This window comes from Epinephelus moara, chromosome 23 (genome assembly GCF_006386435.1).
Source record: "Epinephelus moara isolate mb chromosome 23, YSFRI_EMoa_1.0, whole genome shotgun sequence".
NCBI classification, from domain to species: Eukaryota; Metazoa; Chordata; class Actinopteri; order Perciformes; family Serranidae; genus Epinephelus; species Epinephelus moara.
In genome coordinates this window covers 20640745-20661882 of record NC_065528.1, presented here as the reverse complement: position 1 = coordinate 20661882, position 21138 = coordinate 20640745, and the positions used below count along the sequence as shown (strand labels likewise).

Here is a 21138-nt window from a genome sequence, read left to right as displayed (position 1 = left end):
ACCCGGCGATTAGCTGCACGCTTGAGGCAAATCGCCTCGTTATATGATCTAATGGGAAAAACACATATCACTGAACACAACACAAATTTCTTTTGTTGAGGGAAGATGCTTTTAACACAAGGCCTTCCTCTTTCAAATACCCATCCTCGGCTCTCAATGGGACGCAGCTCAGCAGAGGAAAGAAACTGTTGATTTTTAACAATAAACAGGAGCAAAACTGAACCTGACTACCCGAAATTGATTTATTCTAACTTTCTAATGGGGCATAATTATTGTTGACATCTGTGCAGTGGGTGTGTGCTAAGTGTTTGTGGATACAGTTTAATTTGTTGTTTTTAGATAATGGTTATTTGCTGTGGTTTGTGGGTCCAAAGACATGCAGTTAGGATTAATGGAGAGTCTAAAGCCCAGTTCAGAGCAAAGATTTGTGACGACATGAAACTGATCTAGAACATCGCAGAGCAAAGTTGCAGTGGTGTGAACTGGTCCGTCTCAGCTCAACTCAAACCAGCTGATGGTGTCACCTGCAACTCAGTTTGTCTAGTCGGCAGTGGCAGGTTTCGGAACATAAGGCATGTCACCTGTTTCAACAGCCAATCGGCTTGTAGCTGAGTCCGCTGACGGTGTATTTGCTTGCAGTACTCTCTGACAATAGCCTATGGCCAAAGTTAATCTCACTTAAGTCCCTGCGGCTTTTGACACATATGTCGGTCTTCGTCCTCATAGTGTGTTGGTGTCGGATAGTTGGCTGTTGCTTTTGCTCACTGTATGTGCACATGTCACACACACACATAGCCACCTCACAGACTGATTCATTGGCGCAGGTTATTTAGGTTACTGTGACATATTTATTATGAAAACATCTGAAGCTCAGGTCTTATGTTGTTTTGCCATGACTAGAAATGCAACTGTAGCAACTATCACTATCCTAACTCATATTTTTGGAAGCTACAAATTCTATTCAGCCACAAAATAAGCCTGAAAAGCTGGAAATCAGAACAGAATTATAGAATTGTTGCATAGAGATGATACACCATCTTGTAGAGTTGCATTGGAGTAAACTGGTATGTTTTCAAAACATTGCAGACCAGCACATTGCAAGTGGTTTCCAGTTTCACATCTTCTCTTCGTGAATGTTTGGTTTAAACTGGTCTTAAGGCTACGTTCACATTAGTAATCGGATTGTTTCACTCTCATGTGACACAGATATAATATCTTCAGAGACGTGTCGACACAGAAACCCAAATTTTTCCAAACAGATCTAGGCCACTTTTGTTTCTCAGGTAATAGTTTCAACGATCCACAGAACTACCAGCAATAGCTGCTAATAAAGCAAGTGTACCGAAAGCCTATTTGTACGCCCATTATAAACGCCCATTGCTCTGAAGGGCCATTCCTCCAGAAATATGCTACACACTCTTCCAAACAGAAGCACAAGGCAACATATATGCCAAAGGACATCATCAGACCTTCCTACTACGCCAATCATTCGGGAGATGAAGCTTACATCAATATGTAATTCATTTTTTCCCTCAAATCACTGTTTTGCAAATCAGACATTCTTTGTTGTCACTCTAACACACATGTATGTGAAATTATTGGCTGCAAGTTCACACTGATGTCAGATAAAGGTCGCTTTGAACATCAATGTGAAGAGCCTAGGCAAAAACCGTACCTTAAAGGTGAGTGTGTCTGTCTATATGTGTCAGCCCTGTGATGGATTAGCAGTCTGTCAAAGGTGCATTTGCCTGTCGCTCAGTGTGAGCTGGAACAAGCTGAGGGTTTTATGTACTTGATAGATGGACATTTAAAATCTAAAAAAAAAAAAGTAACAGTTTCCACTACAAATTATCTCCAACTTCTTGTTGCTGCGTTTGTGTAGGCTCACTGACTGACAAGTATGTAGGCTCAGCTCCCCGTTTCAATTAAAAAGCCCCTTCTGGTAGACGAGTAAGTTATGCACACAGTGGGAAATTAACAACAAACATCCCTGCTGAAAACTCAAATCATGACTGCAACCACTTTGACAGACACCGCATTCTGTTTGGACATTTTTTCCTCCAGTCGAAAAAAAGCAAACAAAAAACAATTTGTCTAATAAAATAGTAAAAGTAGCTGGAAAGCTTTGGGATCCATCTGTTGACGCTGCAGCCGCCAAGTGAAAGTAAAAAAATACCTCATCAGTGCTATAAAACAGGGCTTAACTACAGCATAATAGCAACTATAATTCACTTGGCAGTGATGCATTTAGGCAAAAAAAAAAACCCCACACAGGATTTGTTAAAAGCCGATCCACTGATGCTCATTTATAACTGATGATGGGATGCTAAATCCACTGTGTGGTTTGTTGTCCTTTCTGTAACATCTAATATCAAAACAGAAAAGCTGCACCCACAGGAAGAGGCAGTGTGTGAGACTGTCAGCTGGCTGTTAGTGTGTGTGTGAGTGTGTGTGTTTGTGTCTGAGTCGTGACGACAGCTGGCAATCTGGCCTCTGCTCAGTACAAAGGGGAGGGGGCCGGTTCAGAAAGAGAAAGGTGTGTTTGTGTGTGTGTGTGTCTATATGTGTCTGAGTGATGTATGTTAGTGTGTGCTGAAAACACTTTCAAACAGTTCATTACCCAAGCAGTTGGAAAGCCATTTGCCAAACAGGGTAAGGGCTGTTAATAAGATTAAAATCTCTCGGCGCCCCGCCATCAAGAAAGAACCCCCAGTGACACACGCGCGCTACCACACAAACATACACTTCCTTTTATCCGTTAAAGATGCAGCTAGTTAATGAAACAGGCATTCTTTTTTGTCCGCAAAACCAAAGTGAATTGTTGTTTTGATTGCTTTCTTCCTGAAAGTCTTTCTCTATTTATGGCCCTCAGCCTCCCTCTGTGTCTCCCTCTCCTTCCACACGCACTAATTTTACCAATTTCCACCTGCTTCCACCCCAAGTCCCGTCTATAAGAGCAGTGCTTTAGTAATCAGCACGCGTGTGTGTATGCGTCAACATGCCTCCATGGTGCGCTATTCTATTAAATTTTAATTAGCCACCTCCCTCCCTTCCCTTGTATACAAAGAATATTAAGTAAATTTATGATGCGTGGATGCAGCATAGGACAGACAGATATGTATGAGAAACATGGAGGGAAAGAGGGAGAGCGGGGGGTGGGGGGGTGGGGGGGAGACAAAGACAGAGAGGATGAGAGAGGAGAAAAGCACAAGAAAGACGAGAATCAGCACAATTNAAGGATGAGAGACTGTGGGTGAAACTCTCCATCAGCTGTGAACCAAGACTTGTTGCTGCAGTAACAGATACCGGGGCGACTGACACCAACAATGGGGCTTTTCAATTCCTTTATCTCTCTTGGTATAAATTTAGATAAGGGTGCACCAATTGTGAAAATCTGGGCCGATACTGATACCGATGTTTAAAATAACAATTTGGCTGACAGCTGATACCAATGGGTTTGTCGTTGACTTTGTTTTTGCTGTTACGTATTCCTCCTTTTGGCCCAGGGAAACAGAGAAATCTTTATTATAAATAATTTGGCTGTGTTAAAGATCTTTGAATGAGCCAGATTTATTTATACAAATTTATGAAACAACCTTGAATATAAACTTCTTTCACCTGGAAAAAAAAATAATAAAAATAACTGCTTCAAAAGTCTTTTCAGTGTGTAGAATATATTATAATTCCCTCTCTAACACCTATTTCATATTGCTGAGAATGTGTCCTTCAAACAACTGTATTCAAATTTCTCACCAAAAACTAAATTATATTCATAAATTCATGAGAACACATCATGAGAGAGTTAAATTAACTTTGCCCAATACTCATTTTAACAGAACAGAGCCTGAACACAGCATAATATAACTCAATGCAACCCATGGATCTATAAAGAGACCTGGATACAGTGACAGAGGCGGGGCCTTGGTCATTCCTTCTAAAGCTGCTCACCGGCACATCAAAAAAACGTACAACTGCTGTGTTTAAAACTACCTGGATGATCAGCGCTGCTTTCACATCACTGGGCCCATAAAGCAAGCACACTTAAAACTTCCGCCAGCCAAGTCAGCTTTAGCGGTTTAGCACTCCTCTAACTTGAATGGGGATTAAATGGTTTAATCTTGCGGCTCTTCTAGATATTCTACATGTTAACTAAGTGACATAGTGTTGGGGTGGTTGTGACGCACATGAAAATGTATCCAGTGATTTACAGACATGTCTTTCACAATGTAAGTCTATGGGGAAAAGTTTTTAGGGACCAATGGCATCACGTGACAGACTCGGAAAGTTGTAATTCTGCTGTTTGGCCACTACAAAAATTGGCTTCAAAGCCCGGCGGACTCCCGAGGGCATCCCAGTAGAGATCTCTGTTCTTCCTAAACTGGTTTTCTATTGTCTTTCGGATGGCGTTTTTCTCAAGCCCTGCTTTTTAGCCTGTGCAAAACTGATGTGACATGACAGGAAAACATCGGCCACTTCCTTTAGCGAATGCCATCTTACAATAATGTCATCTGTCGACAGGTCAATTGCAATTAACAGGGTGAATATTAGCCGATACTGGTGTTTGGCCGATTCATCAATGCATCCCTACATTTAGAGTTTAAAAAATAGAGATAAATCTTGCAGCACCTTTGGCTCTAAAAGAAGAGGGGTCTTCACACAAAGGATGAAAAGACACAAGTGTATTAATTTGACATGTAAATGTAGTTTTCAAAATTGAAAAAATCTCTCTCTAAATTATCTCTGCCTCCTTCTGTCTCTTTCTCCCTCCAAAGCAGCGCGTTTGTCTCTCATCTGGTAATGAGGAAAGGTCTGCAGAGACACAGAGACTAAAGCTTCATCAGCAAAGACCAGTCCCATCATGCTGCGCCATGCACAACAAACACACACACACACACACACACACACACACACTGGCTTCATCAGCAAAGACCAGCGTCATCAAGCTGCAAGGTGCACACACACACGCACGTACGCACTCACACAGAGCATGGATAGACAGGCTTCATCAGCAGTAGGACCATCATCAAGCGGCATTTTGCGCATCCACACACAGAAAACAGGGGCAGAGGAAGGGAGGGGCTGGAAGAAGAAGGTAATGGAGAGAAAAACAATTCAGCAGAGGTGGTGGTTGGACGGTAAGAGGAAAAAAAAACAGGGAGAGAAAAGTGAAGAAAAGGGGACCGAGAGAGGAGGAAGAGAGAGATAAAGAGAGAGACACAAGGTGACAGGAAGGAAGACAGAAGCTGAGCGAAGTGACAGTGTACTGAAGCCAGGCCTAAATACAAACAGTTTTATCTGTTGACACCCACTACCTCCTGACACGGCCGTCAACTGTACTTATTACCACATTCTCTGTAGACACACCAGCCTGTCACCTCGACACACACACACACACACACACACACACACAGGGGTTTAGACACACACGCACACAAAACCAAAGGCAGTTTATTTGCCGGTGCGCACACACCGCATCTTAGATGCGCAGGGGCTGGGGCGGTACACTTCGGGACAATGTGCAGTACACAAGGTTCTTGTACAATTCACACATGTACACCCGCACACTGTAGTAATTTCCAGTAGCAGACAGGTGGGTGTGACGGGCTGAACTCTGGGGCATCTCCACGGTAAGCCTGTCAGGCTGGTGTTTAGCCTAGCTACGGGCTAAAGGGCTTGCGAGTTAGCTCGGGATGTTGTGACAGCCCTGCAACCTGCCTACACGGGTCACCGCGCAGAGCAACACCGTATGTGTGTTGGTGTTAGTGAGTGTGTGTTTTGAGTTTGTCATGTCTCAGGGTGTCTGGAAAAACATACCTTAAATGCTGCTGCGCCAGACATAGAATATATTTACACAGACAAACATGTACACATTTATTTACATCTACCTCTGCTGTAGGACAAGTCTGTGTACACACAGTGTTGTGTCTGTGGTGTGGAGCGCCTGTGCTCTCAGAGGCTCGGGCTAACACTGTGCTGCAGTAAAAAAAACATATTGTAATAGAATGGTCTTTTAAGGCTGAATCCATGGCTGCATCCAAAATGCAATACTTATATGCTATTTAATAGGCTTAAACAATCTGTAAGACTCTTTAGTATGTCTGAGCCCTTAATATGAAACCAAAAGTGCAACAGTGCAATACCACAATGCAATGTGGTATTGACGGAAACGTTCACAACAACAGACAACGATCAAGGCACCCCTGTAACGTAAATTTATAATAGATACTGTTCTCAGGTTGAATAACTTTGGTCATGAGTTTGCTGCCTGATGTGCAGTTTAGGAAACACTATGTGAAGTGTTGTGGTTGGGGTAACATCACTGATAGATGATGTATGCTGTATTCCATTTACCACGTAAGTTGGAGCTGGGAATAACATCATACCTGTGTTGATCGTTTTCCAGTTAACAAACTGGAAAACCAATATGTTGTTCAAGCCAGGTTAGCATTACCAGTTGTTAACAACGCAATATGCTGTGTTTTGCAAATACAAAGTGGCATCATGTCCATAGAAGTAGACAAGACATTGGACAGCACTGTGTACGACTGTTTTGATGAAACACAAATAATAAAGAAGTGCTAATAACCACTACATCACTACAGCTTTCACTACTGTTAATTCGCAGGGCAGCCATCTTGGGCCTTGAGGTCGGGTTTGTTGGGATTCAAACCTTCTTTCCAAGTTGGAAATTCGACTTTGGGGGCGTTCAAGTTTAATTTTCCGAATGGTAACTCAGAAAGTCCAACTCCCCAGTGCGAATGGAATGCACCAACATCATGTAACTATTGAGATTTGTAATGGGTACAACATGATTTGGGCTTTTTGTTAGTCGTGGTAGTGGTGTGGCTTTAGGGACAGGTCGGTCACTTCACCGCTTTGTTCCTGACTGAAATATTTCAAAAACTATTTGGATGATGTGCCGTGAAATTTGGTACACACAAAAATCATACCCGCTAAACATAAGCTTGTTAGCATGCTAATGTTAGCATTTGCTAATTTAAGCATTATCTGGCAACAAAGATGCCTGTGACACACAGAAACAGGAGGTCAGTCTATGTCTATGCTTTGACATAACATTACACACTGAGGTCACCACTGGTTCACATTTTTCATAATGCTTACAGATGCTGGTAGAGCTGAGGTTGGCATGGACTACAGTCATGAATGTATAAAGAGAACTGGATGCAGCATTGAAGGTGAGGTCCTGCTCATTCCTATGAAAGTGGCGCGTGAAGCTAAAATAGTTTGACTTCATAAGTGTATAATTACCCAGATCCAGGGCAAAAAGAGCAAGAGAGACTTCCAACAGCCGAACCGGCTACTTCTGCTTTAGCCCTTTTTGCGGCACTTCTAAATGTTAGCAGATCAAATGGATTAAATCCAGATAGTGAAAATAGCCATTTCGCAGGGGTGGGATGCTCATAAAAATGTAGCCACTGACTTACAGACGTGTCTTTCCCAATACAAGTCTACAGGAAATGGCATCATGCTACGGACTCAGAAGTTGTAGTTACACGGTTTGGCCTCTATGAAAATTGGCTTCAAAGCTCATTAGCTGGTTACCATGGTTATGCCTCTCCAACTGGCGAGGTGGCTCTCAAGAAGTGGTGTGGTAATAGCAGCTCAGTGTATCTGAAGAGATACTAACTACTATTTATTCAGAAAGAAGTATATTGAACAATAGAAGACATTTTGGGTCTGTAGTGCACAGTTTGTGGTTTGCAGGACTTGGATGGATTGGATTTGAAAGCAGTCACACACACATTTTCCAATGATCCTATGCTTTGATAACTGGTGTGGACTCGTGACATTAAGCCAGTCTCTAAGCTTACCTGATCTGAAACAGTAAGTGCTGAAACGATTGGTCTATCAACAGAAAACTAATCAACAGCTATCTTACCATACACGTGCAGAGCTGAATTGAACTGGATGACAAGTAAAAAGAAGAAACCAAAAAAGTTGTGAGCAGTTACAAGATTAAACAGCCATTTCTTAGGCAGTAAGGTCTAACTGTAAGGCTAGCACTGCTAACAAACAACAACCAAGGAGACTATATGTGCTTGGATATTAAATCTCAGTGACAGCTAATTATTTCACATCTCTATTTGAGGTTACTAAATCTGTTGCCAAGGAAAAATAAGTCACAACTTTCTCCATAGGCTTGGAGTGGGCTGTTGCCAGGCAACACTAAGTTTTAGAAAGTTTTGTTGTTGTGTTTTCTTTGTTACAATTGTGGTTTGATAAAAGATTCACCAACACATCACTGTTATCTCATCTCAGCTTCTGTCAAGAAACCAGAAATCAGCATAAAGACAGAGAGAGTGGACACACGGGACAATGAAAGGAGATCAATGGAGTGACAAGGTTGAGGGCGCAGTCAATACACACACACACACACACACACACACACACAGATGTGACATTGCAGTGACACACAGTTCTGCAGAATAGGTCTGAGCCCCTCAACTGTTTCTGAGCAGATGGTCTGTGTGTGTCAGTGCTGAGGTGTGTGTGTATGTGTGTGTGACCTTGACCCATGAGCTGGTATCGCTGCCAAATTTCAGACTGAGAGACAAGAGACCACCGTAGGACCTCTCCATACAAACACACATGCTAACACACACATATGTGAGCTTTAACACCCTGCCAACAACAACAAACCCTAACAACTGACATACTGTAGGTTTTCACACTATTACACTGTATAAGAACATGGATTCAACCACAAGGTGGCACTGTTTCCCCATCATTCTTCCCAATCTATGAGCGAGAGGGTGTGTGTGAGAGGGAGTGTGTATGTGTGTGTGTGTGTCTTCATGAGTTCTGCAGTGCTGGTTACCGGGCCTCTCCTTAGTTTTAACTCAGATCAATGGTTATTACTGTGCCCTTGTCCAGGTCTCTCTCGTCTCTCCCTTTCCCATACAAGCACAGCAGATGCAGAAAAACAGCCATAACACACGCACACGCACACACGCACACACGCACACACACACACACACACACACACACACACACACAGGAACATAAAAGTACATGGGTACACGGGCAAGCATCTGCAGTCTTTCTCAAAAGCAGGCTTCCTGCTGCGATCACTTCCTCTCCTCATTTCACTCATGTATCTCCAGAGGTGGTAATAAAATACTGATGAATATTCTGCTTTTAGTCCGTCTTCCTCAGCCTGCCTCTTCACTGCTGATCCTGGTTGGCTAATGTTAGTGTTCCTTCTCAGCATCTTTACAACAGTACTGTTACATGTTTCAATGTGGAGCCGATCTTTCAATATCTATGACTTAGAGAGGATTTAGCTGCTGAATGACTGATTCTCCGAAACACAAGAGAACTCCTCTGTATTTGTGCTACTCATTTTCAACTGTTGGTACTACAGTATACCACTTGACCTGCCTGGGTCTAGACCTTTGAACCCGCCCACTCCACGGAGTAGACCAATTTGTCTGGCATCATGACATGAAAGAGTGGTTTCTCGGTTGAAAATACAAAAATGATCCAGTGAGCGCCGCAAGGGGTAGTAACGATTATACAATTAGTGCCATGAGCGGAACTAACACTATTGCCGAGCTGTTGTCAAGACATGTCAAGCTGACTGCATGCTCTCTCAGTATCAGGGACATGTATAGTTCCACATTCTGTTTGAAGCCTACACAACAAAAGCCTACAAAGCCTGCCCACCACCACTAAAAGACAAACCCACCAACACCACAGTTACTTGAAACCTGTCACAATGCAACATTGCAGTGAAAAAAAATCTGGCCAAACATAACAATAATCCATTTTCATTCATTCATTTTCCATAACCGCTTATCCTGTTAGGGGTCGCGGGTGTGCTGGAGCCTATCCCAGCTGACATTGGGCGAGAGGCAGGGTACACCCTGGACAGGTCGCCAGACTATCACAGGGCTGACACATAGAGACAGACAACCATTCACACTCACATTCACACCTACGGACAATTTAGAGTCACCAGTTAACCTGCATGTCTTTGGACTGTGGGAGGAAGCTGGAGTACCCAAAAAAAACCCACGCTGACACAGGGAGAACATGGAATCTCCACACAGAAGGGCTCCCCCATCATAGGGTTTGAGTCCCCCACCCCGTGTGGTTCGAACCAGGAACCCTCTTGCTGTGAGGTAACAATGCTAACCACTTTTCTACAGTGCCACCCACTTTATAATATAAAATTATACATGAAGACATGGTCCACCTTACAGGTAACAAGGTGTAACCCTGATACTAACCCTGCATTTCTTGTAACCTAACACTTCACAGCTAGCTAAATGCTAACTTAGCATGTTTTTCAGGGCTTTCACTTCCAGACCAATGGGCAAAGGAGTCTGATCATGGACTGAGGTGTAGGTGTGGTGGGCCAGTCATGTAGCTAGTGGGCCGGGGTCTCACCTATAAAACAATGTGTAGGATCCATACTGAAAATGTACATTCGGACAAAAGCCAAAAATGTCATGCGCCAAAAAATATCTATATCTATCAGGCTTCCACCTCACCATCTGTGTCGCCAATTTCCCATCTCCAAAATGTTTGTAAGCATCGGTCAAAGTTTCTCCCATCAAGTCTGATTTTATCGATCACAACTTTTGTGCAGGAAGTGGTTTACGCCACTTTCAGGCCTTGTTTTGTGTGTACGCAGTTTTTATAAATGACACCCCAGGTCACGTTCCAGCCGCAGCTATACCCACTCACAACATCGCCCCACATCGCAGTTTGTTTTACTTCACTCAGCCCCACTCTTAAGACCATGTTGGCAGGACTTCAAATCACTGTCACCTTGAAATGACAGTAGATTCAGGTGGATATCTTGGGCTAGTGATTGGTTAGGGAAAATCAAACCCCCCTCCTCCACAGAAATTGGTCAGAATGTCAGACTGAAGATGCAAACTGAGAGTAACGAGTTGACAACCCTGTCTGATATCAGGCATCCACTTCACTGAAAAGGCACAATTTCGTGGGCGGGCTGAAACACTTTCACAACATTCCAGTAGATCATTTCTTTTTGACAGTTTTCTATTCAATAAGCTCAGTCAAACAGGTATAATAAATTAGAGACTCAGGTTTTATGAGTATATGAGCTTGTACACTTTGTACCCATTGTATACAGTTTGACATGTATGGTTTACTCATGCAGATGTAAGAAATAATTGTATAGCAGAGTGTACGTCTTTTGAAAAGTACACCTAAAAATATTCATATTTTGTGAGCCAGAGATGCATAATTTTATCTCCAACATACTTGATCTTATACAGACCTTATGGTCACTCGCAGGTGGGAGCTATGGAGCATACTTTATGAATATTCACATCCTAAACATAAATATGGTGATTTCAAAATGCTGATTGGTGTCTGTGCAAGGGTAAGAGCAAGGGCTACATATTACATGTGTGTATGTGGCTGTGTGTGTGGGGTGTGATGTGTGTATGTGTGTCTTGGAGCCGGAGGCCGGCCAATCCAAAAAGCCATGAATGTGTAAACAATGTGCTCTGCAATTCCCAATCAACACCTCCACACCACCCACGCCTCGTAATCAGAGAGCGGGAGAGAGAGAGAGAGAGAGAAAAGACAGAGAAGCCATCACTGGCATTTCTCCATAATCAAAGTTGACAGAGGGAAGAAATAACATACTAATCAATGGTCCTCCACATCCAGTACAGTTCAGGTCATTTCAGTTTACTTCTTAGTTTTTTTATTTTTATTTTTTTCTCTGGAGGGGAAACTTGGCTTGCAATACCAGCATATTACAAACAATAGCGATGTCCAAACACAGACAGCACCTATCCATTCAAACATATGACAAACTCGTAAGGATTCCAACAGCCGTGAAAAGAAGCTAATTAACCCTACAACAAAACATGGCAGGCACGGGTAAACACAACAACAAATATTAGATGCAGCGAGACTGAGGTTAGGAAAGGTGCGCAGCAGCAGATAGTTGAAATGCTGCCTTAGAATTAACAAAGTAGAAAGAACAAAAATTAATAACAAATCACTCTGTTAGAGTTTTATTTATTGTTCTCAAACCATGAACGTTGGCTTTCAGCTGTTCTTCAGAGTCAAAATCAGGCCTTGAGCAGGTCATGGAAGAAGCTTGTCACTGCAATGTGTAGGTTTTATTTCAATATAACAATAATAATAAAAATAATAACTTAAATTATACAGCACGAAAACAGAGATTACACACTTTAATAGACTAAGCAAAAGCAGGACCAGGATACTCAGGGAACATAGCAACAGAAAGCCAAGCAGTCCTATCAAACAAAAGTAAGACAAAACTACGGTAAAGGTAAAGAAAGGATAACGTTAAAACGAGACAAGACAAAAAAATGCTTAAAGTAAGACTCAAAATGTCAACATAAATAGATACAAATAAAGGAATAAAAGCAATAAAAAGATAAAAAAAAATCTGGGGGGACAAAAGAAGCGGGGGTCTGGTGGTCCACACTTCATTTCTTGCGCTCTGGTGAATATTTACGCACCAATTTGTGCCTTTTCTGCATCAATTAATGGTGGAAATGTCATGGTACTTTCTGCTTCAACCGTACATAGTTGCCTAAGCTTCTTTCCGTTTTATAGCAGACGGCAACTGTTGCTTTTGAGGTTGCATAAACCACCACCTACTATAATGGGGTCACTGTTGTTTCTATGACTCGTGTTCTAAGTAGGGTTGGGTACCATTCAAGTTTAAACCGATACCAGTACCAGTGCTGGTACCTTGAATTTGGTACCAGTACCCAATGTTATCTGTGTTTGGTGCTTTGTCTTTCCTTTTTCTGTAATAACAAAAATACAATTTTTAACAAGATGCAGTCAACCAGCAATTCTGCTCCTCTGCTCTTTTCGAATCACATAGAACTAAAGCTGCGTTTCCACCAAGCGGTACGGTACGGTTCAGTTCAGTTTGGGACGCTTTGCTTCCATTTCCACTATAAAAAGTTGTGGATGGTACCAATGGAACTGTTCTGTACTGTCCCCATTTTTGGTCACCCCTCTGCTGGGGTGCCATGTACACAGATCTGGTACTAAAAGGTGGAGCATTTGTATATATCAATTTCGACCAGGTTATGTGAACAGCATATATTCTAATCCTCACTCTAAGAAAACTAACAAAACAAAGCAGAGCGCCGTTCCCGTGGGCTCCGGCAACACTAAACCCCTGAGCTTGTCTGAGAGGGACTAACTGCAAAATCCTGCAATTTTTAAATATCCCATGGAGAGAAACTCTCACTCCAGCCTGTTTGATGTTGTTGTGAAAATGTTGGCGTGCAGTCTTGTTCTTTGGGCGATAAACGAGGTGCAGACTTCCCTATGTGTCACCGGTAATGAGGAAATACAGTGAGTGCTGGATAGAGCAGTGAGTGTGCTGGAAACGCAAGGATCTAGGTACCATGTCTGAAGGGTTACTTTTGGTTCCAAAGGTACCATACTGAAAGCGTTGGGTGGAAATGGGGCTTGACTGTCTGTCTGCTTGTGTCTGTCTCGCTCTCTGTTAAGCCACATCTGACAAATATGTGGAATAAGTACTTCATTTAAAAAACACAATCAAAAACAGCAGTGATACTAAGCTATTTCCAAAATAAAATAGAAAAGAAAATAGACCAGATAGACCAAAACTATTTGCACTGTAGCAATAATTTACAGCTTGCTGGGAAGCTGACGAAGCACCATGACTCCGGGGAGCTCCATTGTCTCCACCACAAAGTGCCCCAAAGCTGTGGAGCCAGCCACCCAATTCCACGGGCAGCTTTGTGGCTTCGGGGCGCCACCTCCAACTTTCATCTAGACCCAGCGGTTTCCCCCAGATGCACTCTTAGGTACCAAAATTTGTCACTGATTGATTAAACATGATTTAGTACGTTATTCAGTCAGTACCCTTAAAAGTACAGAGTTTGGTACCCAATCCAAGCTCTAACAGACGACAAACACAAGTGCTCTAAATCTTGAGGGGGGCGTGTCCCTTGCCTCCTCTGCCAAAACTACCTTACGAGTCCAGGGCAAAAAACTTCATATTTTAAGAATAATTTACGTTTATTCTAATATTTCCAACAGAGCCAGTGTTTCTTTTTCTTTCCCCTCTCAAGATAATGAAACAAGAGAGGTGAGGACAAAAGAAAAATAAATAATCCATGGACAGCTGAAAACAAAGAGATATATCTGAAAATCAAGCACCTAACATTTTCATCTTTCTTTCTCCTCTTGTACTTCTCCCATATTTCATCTTCCTCTTTTCTTCACTTTCTATTTGTGCCTTTCTCGCTTTCATCTCTCACTCTGCTGTATTATATCTACTATCCATGCTGCCTTCTCGAACTCCTTTCTATGCCTTCTCCTGTGAAAGACGCCTTTTCTATAACTTCCTTTCACTTAGTTTTTCAATTTTCCTCCCCCCAAGCCCTCCCTTCCTTCTCCATCTTTTCCATCACCCTTCCTCTCACACACACTCTCCTGTCAAGGACACGAGCTTCTGAAAGAGGGAGAAAAAAAAAATCATATAAATACTATGAATCACCCTTCTCTTTCTGTCTTCTTCTCTCTTTCTACCCTCCTGCTCCCTCCCTCCTCCTTTTTTCACAAAGATATCTGAGCGCTGATTTCCCCCATGCCTGTCAGGGCTGGACAGCGCTGGGCAACAGCAGGTAGACTCACAAAATATAAATGTATGAATAAGAAATAAACACCAACAACTGTGCACGCACACAGACACACAGTGCGCTTGACAATCTGTTTGACCATCTGTCTGCCTCGTGCGCTGACATAGTTGCTGTCTGAACTTGAGGATGTTGTGCATGTCTGTGAGTGTCTGTGCAGGTGTGTAGTAGGAGTGGACATATATATATCGACTAATTTAAACTAAAAATCAGCCAGTGTGTTTGGTCTGTTTCTGATTTGATGGCTTCATAACACAAAATTTGATGTATATCATTAAGGGATATTAATTTTGATCATTATCCCCGTGCAAAACAGATTCCAACAAATTAATTTGTGTTAATATTATTATTTATGAGATTATTATTATCTAGGGTTTCAAGGGAGAGGCGTGTGATATCAGAGGCTTTATCACCATGACAACAGCAAAACTCAAGGGGAAACAGCAAGCTCTTATAAAATATTGGCAAGAGCACGACAATTTAGAGACACTGCAAAAAATATCTTCTGCCAGCTACTCCCTTCCAAGGTTATGAGCCTTTATAAACACATCCTGGTGGAAACTAAGTGCACACACAAGTAAAGGGTTTCTGGTCGGGGTGAACCCAAAAACTGCTCGGGGTGAACTGCACTGTGGCTAACCCTGTGAAAATGTGAAATTACCTGGCAAAGTCGAGGTCGGCCTCCCTGGACATGGTGATGTTAGTGAGGTTCTGTTGGAGGACAAAAATGTTCCTGCACATCTTCTTGATGCCAGACTCGCTGATCCTCTTGAAGTACTGGGCGCCGTTGATTAGAATACAAGAGATAAGATGACCCAGACCTGGTGAGAGGGAAGAGAAGAGAGATGGAAATAATGATTGTCGGATCAAGATAAAGAAGAATCAAAGGAATAAAAGGAGAAAAAGAAAGTAACAGAAAAAGGAGGGGTAAAGAATCTTTTGTCAACAATAATTTAAAGGGAACGTTTGCCCCAAATTCAAAAGTACATGTTTTTCCTCTTACCTGTAGTGCTATTTATCAATCTAGGAGCTATTTTCTTCCTAACTAAACCACACTGGCCAACGGTATCACCACGCAGAGGGAAGCGTGCATCTTCTCATGAACAAGAGTATCATGCTCGTGACAGCATAAGCGCATGGCACAAGACTTGGCTGTTTTACATCTTAAGGAAAAGGGACAGTCCTTTGAGAACGTTCACATCTTGGCCAGAGAAGACAGATGTCTTGAAAGAGGTGTGAAAGAAGCCTTCCACGTCAAACTGGAACGACCACCGTTTAACAGAGAAGGTGGCCTACGACATCACTTACCACCCACCTACAATGCAGTCTTGGGATCCCTCCCCAGACGACTTAACCCCCATTCACACCTGGACCCATCTAACCCTGACTACACACAAGATGGCTGGATGGACCAACGACTCACATCTGACCTTAATGACTCTGACACTAAGAACTCACATGTGACCTCATACGCACCACTCCGTTAGAACTGAAGTAGGTTCTTGGATGAGAGGTGAAACATCTTCAAGAAACTCAAGCAAGTACAGTTGCCTACGATATAGCACTTAAGATTACGCTTATTCTGTGTGGTGATACAATGGGTGGGTGTAGTTCAGTCGGAAGCTAAGCGCCATCTAATTCCATTATATTCAAAAAAAGGCAGACATCTCTGAGCGACATCTCCAACATTTGGCAACTCACACCAAAACAATCTAGATTGATAAATAGCACTACAGGAAAGAGGAAAAATATGTGAACTGTCCCTTTAATATTTATAACAGCATGACACAATTAAACAACTGAAGGTTGACAATATTGTCTAGGCAGCTGTTTATACTTCACCCCAGGTCCGCACTGACCTTCAAAGATGTACTGGAACTTGTGCTGCTGCAGGGCAGCCCCCATGGCCTCCTCTATGGCTGAGATGTCCTTGTTCAGTTTGACCACCAGCGGGTCATAGTCCATGCTCTCCACATTAGCCACAATGGCATAATTGCCTTGCTTTGTCAGGGGAATCAGGTAATGGAAGCAATGCACCCTGGAACGAGACATGGGAGGACAGTGAAGTTGAGGGATAGAAAAGAGACAGTGGAAAATTAGATGTCTGACTTTGTTCTCTTTCCATTTCAGATCTTGTTGTTAAACGTAGACATGCTGATTTTGCTATAATGCTAAACAGCTGCCCCCAAATTCTCTCACAGTTCACTGCTGATATGTTGAAATCAACTACAACCTGTGCTAGGTTTCAAAACATCACAAGAAATGAGAAGGAAAATACAGGAAAGAGCCTCATAAACTGAATGCATGAGGTGTATTAACGTCTGTCATTCGAGTTTAAACATATAGTTCGGAATTTTTGAAGTGGGGTTGAATGAGGTTCTAATCCATATTCAGTGTATTACAAACAGTACATGGTAGGGGCAACAGCAAAACATATTTCAGCCACCGAGAAAACATCAGTATCAGTTTAGGTGTATGCTTATTTTACAGCTTTCCTGCTCCTTGCCGTCAGATGGCTCTTTCCAACGGGGACCTGAAGCCGTTATATACTGAGCCATCGGACTCCAAGAACAGTTACTTCACCTTGCAAAACACAGAAGTTGCTGGTCTACCACTGCCTCGATTGGTTGGATTGTTTGTGTTATTGTGTGACTTAAGTGAATCAAAATTAACGATTTGAAACACCAAATTCACAGAATAACACAAACTAACTAATTAAGGCAGCAGTAGATGAGAAACTCCAGTGTTCAATGAGGTAAAATTACTGTTTTTGTCAATGGAGTCTAGCTTTGAAGAACACATAGATAAGTTTCACTTTCAGCTCAGTTCCCTGTCAGAAAGGGCTGCCTGACAGCAAGGTAAAGTGGTGAAAATATTCTAAATATAGCATACACTTAAACTGATTTTAATTTTAGTACTTGTAATATATCCACTTATTCAGCTAACGGACTGGATTAATTAAGGGCAATCTGTAGAGCACAGTGCGAAGTATTTTGTACAACTCTTAGATGTAAAGAAAGCCTTAAACATTGAGTAAATTTACAGCAAACAGCCTGTGATTCTCTTTCATACTATGTTTCCCCCCTCCAAAAATGACGGCAAATTGTGCCTTTAAAAGCATTTAATTAAGTTAATGGAGTGTAAGCCAGAGAAGCTCACATTTACACACTGATACACATTTTTGACATTTTGTAATTAATTTTCATGACGATTTCTTTTCAGGGCAAATTGAATAAAGATGTGGTACAAACAGATTTGTGCCCTTGGCCAGTGGAGTAACTGAACCTTGATCAAGAGTTTTTCTATTCACTTTCTTTTTGGGTGGTAGAAATACACATATTTCATTTTGTAAACAGGATCATATCCAAATGCCACGAACAAGGCCGATGTGACTTTACAAGAGACCTAATTTCAGAAACTGTCAGAACTTTCAAATAACATTTTTTATACTTTTGAGTCTACCATTTTTGGCTCTAAATTAAAAAACTGAGAAGCAAACAATTCTTATCTCTAGTTTGTCCGTCTTAACATTTTACGCCCACAGTAACGTATATTTTTAATACTGCTTTTAGGACTGTAATGGGTTATAGAGGGGACTTTTAAGACATCCTTTAACAATATGCTGCTTCTCTCTGCCCATTTAAACACCTCCATCTAAGTCGGAGGTCCTTTAGGTCCGTAGAAGGCTCATTTCTGTCTAGACGTAAGGAGTCAATACTCTCATAATTCCATCATCACAGTGCCCTGAGCAGAAAGGTATAAAATGATATGGGTGAATGTCTCTTCCCCCTACGGCAAAGCCAACAACCACGCCACATTTTTAATGCCCCCATCTCACTTCACTCTCTCTCTCTATTCAATCATTTCTCCCACTTAGCTACTGTATCTCCCTTCTTTAACCCCCACCATCGTTTTAACCTTATCTCCCTCCCATCTCCTCCTCCCTCCCATCTTGCTCTCTTCCTCATGGCTTCATTTAGCTGGTACCACTATCAGGGGAAATTCGCTAGATGGGGCGAGTCAATGGAGTGTAGCATATAGCTAGACATCAGCCTCAGGGAGGGTTTTCTACTGAAATCATAAACAATATTGCATAAGCTATACAATAGTCTACGGGGAAATAGTGGTGCATGGAGGGATGGAAAGAAAGGGAGAGGGATGATGGAGGACTATTAGTGGTTGTGGGGGAGAGGGAGTATATGGTGTGGTAAATTAACTCGGATACTGACATTCGCACCAACACATACTCAAGACAAAGTATAAATTGACGAAGTTGTGCATTTAGGGCGGAAGTGTGATGCAGCTGATCATTTTTGTCCTCATGATTTAATGATGTCCTCCAAGCTTGTGCAGCATGATCATGGTAAGCGAGTGGTAAACGATTTCACGCTGTAACAATCTTTGTTTCGTTCAGCTGGCAAGTGACACAAATGGATTATATCAATGCACTGATTCCACAGGAAGATGAGAGGAAAGTGAAACACGATGTCTGTTCGTATCATTTGACGCGTGTCACATACATAGCACACACCCCAGTGTATGACACAGACAGAAACAGTAATCAAGGTGCACAAGCTGGGATGTGGCAATCTGTGGAGTAAATGTGATTAAATGTGCTGCTAGTCTGTTGACTATACATAGATCAGCCCTGGAAAATAAGACACTGGCATGTCTTGACAACTTGAGGCTCATCAACATGTGATGCCACCAGTGTGTGGGCCTAAACAGAAAACAATGGGTGCAGCTGTTTTGTTGCATGCTGACCTTGAAAAATACAATTTTCCTACTACTGTATAATGTTGTTGGAATTATATTTTCTACCGACACTTGTTTTCATCACCTTGAAGTAAAAAAGTCAATGCAACATACACGTCAAGTCAACTCAACATGCTTTGAGCACTATGACTGACTGTGTAGTTAAATGCATGGACTAAAAATGGATATGGTTTAAGTGCAGAACTGCTAATAAACAAATGTTTAATACATTTAGTTGAATAACAAAAATGATTTAATTGCTTTATTCACATCATTTTGACAGAATAATTCAGCCCACCTGCCAGAATAAATGTTGGCATTATACATTTCTGCAAGCCACAGGTATGTTGCATTTGAGCTGAATTTCTCATCAAGAGGATGAGGGGATGGTGGATAGTGTGACACCTTGATATGATGGCCGCCAAGCTACAGACGGCCGCAGACCACTGTTCAAGACCAACAACAGCGGGTGTTTTTCCGCTGTGTTTGTAGCGACCAGATTGGGTTTTTCAAGCCAAAACATTATGTTTTCCTAACCCTAGCTATCGCAACACATTTATTTCTTTAGCGGTGAGCGCAATAAAACATGCTCCATGAGCACACTGTACTTAACATACATATGTATTTTATATATTGATTACACCTGATGTCGTTTTACTTTACATTCCAACACTGGTGTGAATTTACATAGGTAGGTTCCTACATCTGCCAGGAGGGGGCAATATAAGCCTATTCACAGCATTTAACAACCAATAAATCCAGAGCTGTCAACATTTTTCACGCAGTCTGAACTATTTTATTAGCTAACTGTTGGAAATTTTGTTTCTGAATTTAATTTGTACACTCATGTCTCATCAAGGGCCACGATTTTGCAATTTAACAGCGATCCAGTGGCATTTGTTGAATTTCACCGACCTACCACTTCTGATCCACTGTCAGACTCGCTACGATAGCTAGGTTAACAATAGCCATGTTAGCTAAGACTAGTTCCAATATTAGCTTTGGCTACATTGGTATGGTCTGGGCCATATTAAAGTACCAACAACATCACAGGCTAGAGAAACGTATACATTCCTTTATTTATGGCGACATGTTGAGCTAACTTGTCAGTAAAGACAGAAACACTTCTCCTTCTGTGATTAACTTCCGCTCTCCTGTAAGGACAGCTGTCAATATAGGAACAAGTAGAGCCATGTGTAGGTGTGATTGTGCTGAAAGTGACCTATCACAAGAGATCCAACGTCTCCTTTGGTTTCCACCTCCAACTGCCAATAGTCAAGTTGATTGGTGTGAGCAGAATACAGCTTTGTGAGCACAGTGAACCTGTGAGAGTGCTCATCAAGCAGAGGGTCTTGCATGTATGGTGGCTGCTTTGTGCATCTGCTGCTGAGTTCTACACCTGCAGGAGCTTTTTTTGCCTCTCTCTATGTTTTCTTTCTTGCTTGCAGCTGTCTACAGCTCTCAGTTGTTGAATTGGTGCGTGAGGACTTAAGATGGGCTCAGCCTGCCTGAGTGGCCCTAATGTTACGATGACAGTATTTACCCTCAGTAATGGACATGCTGCTCGATGGGGAAGCAGTTGCACTTGTGTTTTGAGTGTCAAATATATATTTCTAGGATTTAAGCCCATATTGCATGGAAAGATGTTTCTGCATATTGCTGGTGTTTCCACCCTTACTTGAAATGATCATTTTACTGATATTAAAAGCAGCAC

The 21138-nt window shown here is 42.0% G+C and overlaps 1 protein-coding gene across 1 annotated transcript in view; it reads right to left on the bottom strand.

The window, feature by feature from the left end:
* exoc4 (exocyst complex component 4) overlaps positions 1 to 21138 on the bottom strand; it is a 192587-nt gene that overhangs the window by 10243 nt on the left and 161206 nt on the right. Inside the window, exons 18-19 of the mRNA XM_050036180.1 lie at positions 16529 to 16707; positions 15331 to 15490 (exon numbers count right to left, since the gene is read on the bottom strand). Coding sequence (XP_049892137.1) covers positions 15331 to 15490; positions 16529 to 16707 — 339 coding nt within the window. The remainder of the gene's footprint in view (positions 1 to 15330; positions 15491 to 16528; positions 16708 to 21138) is intronic.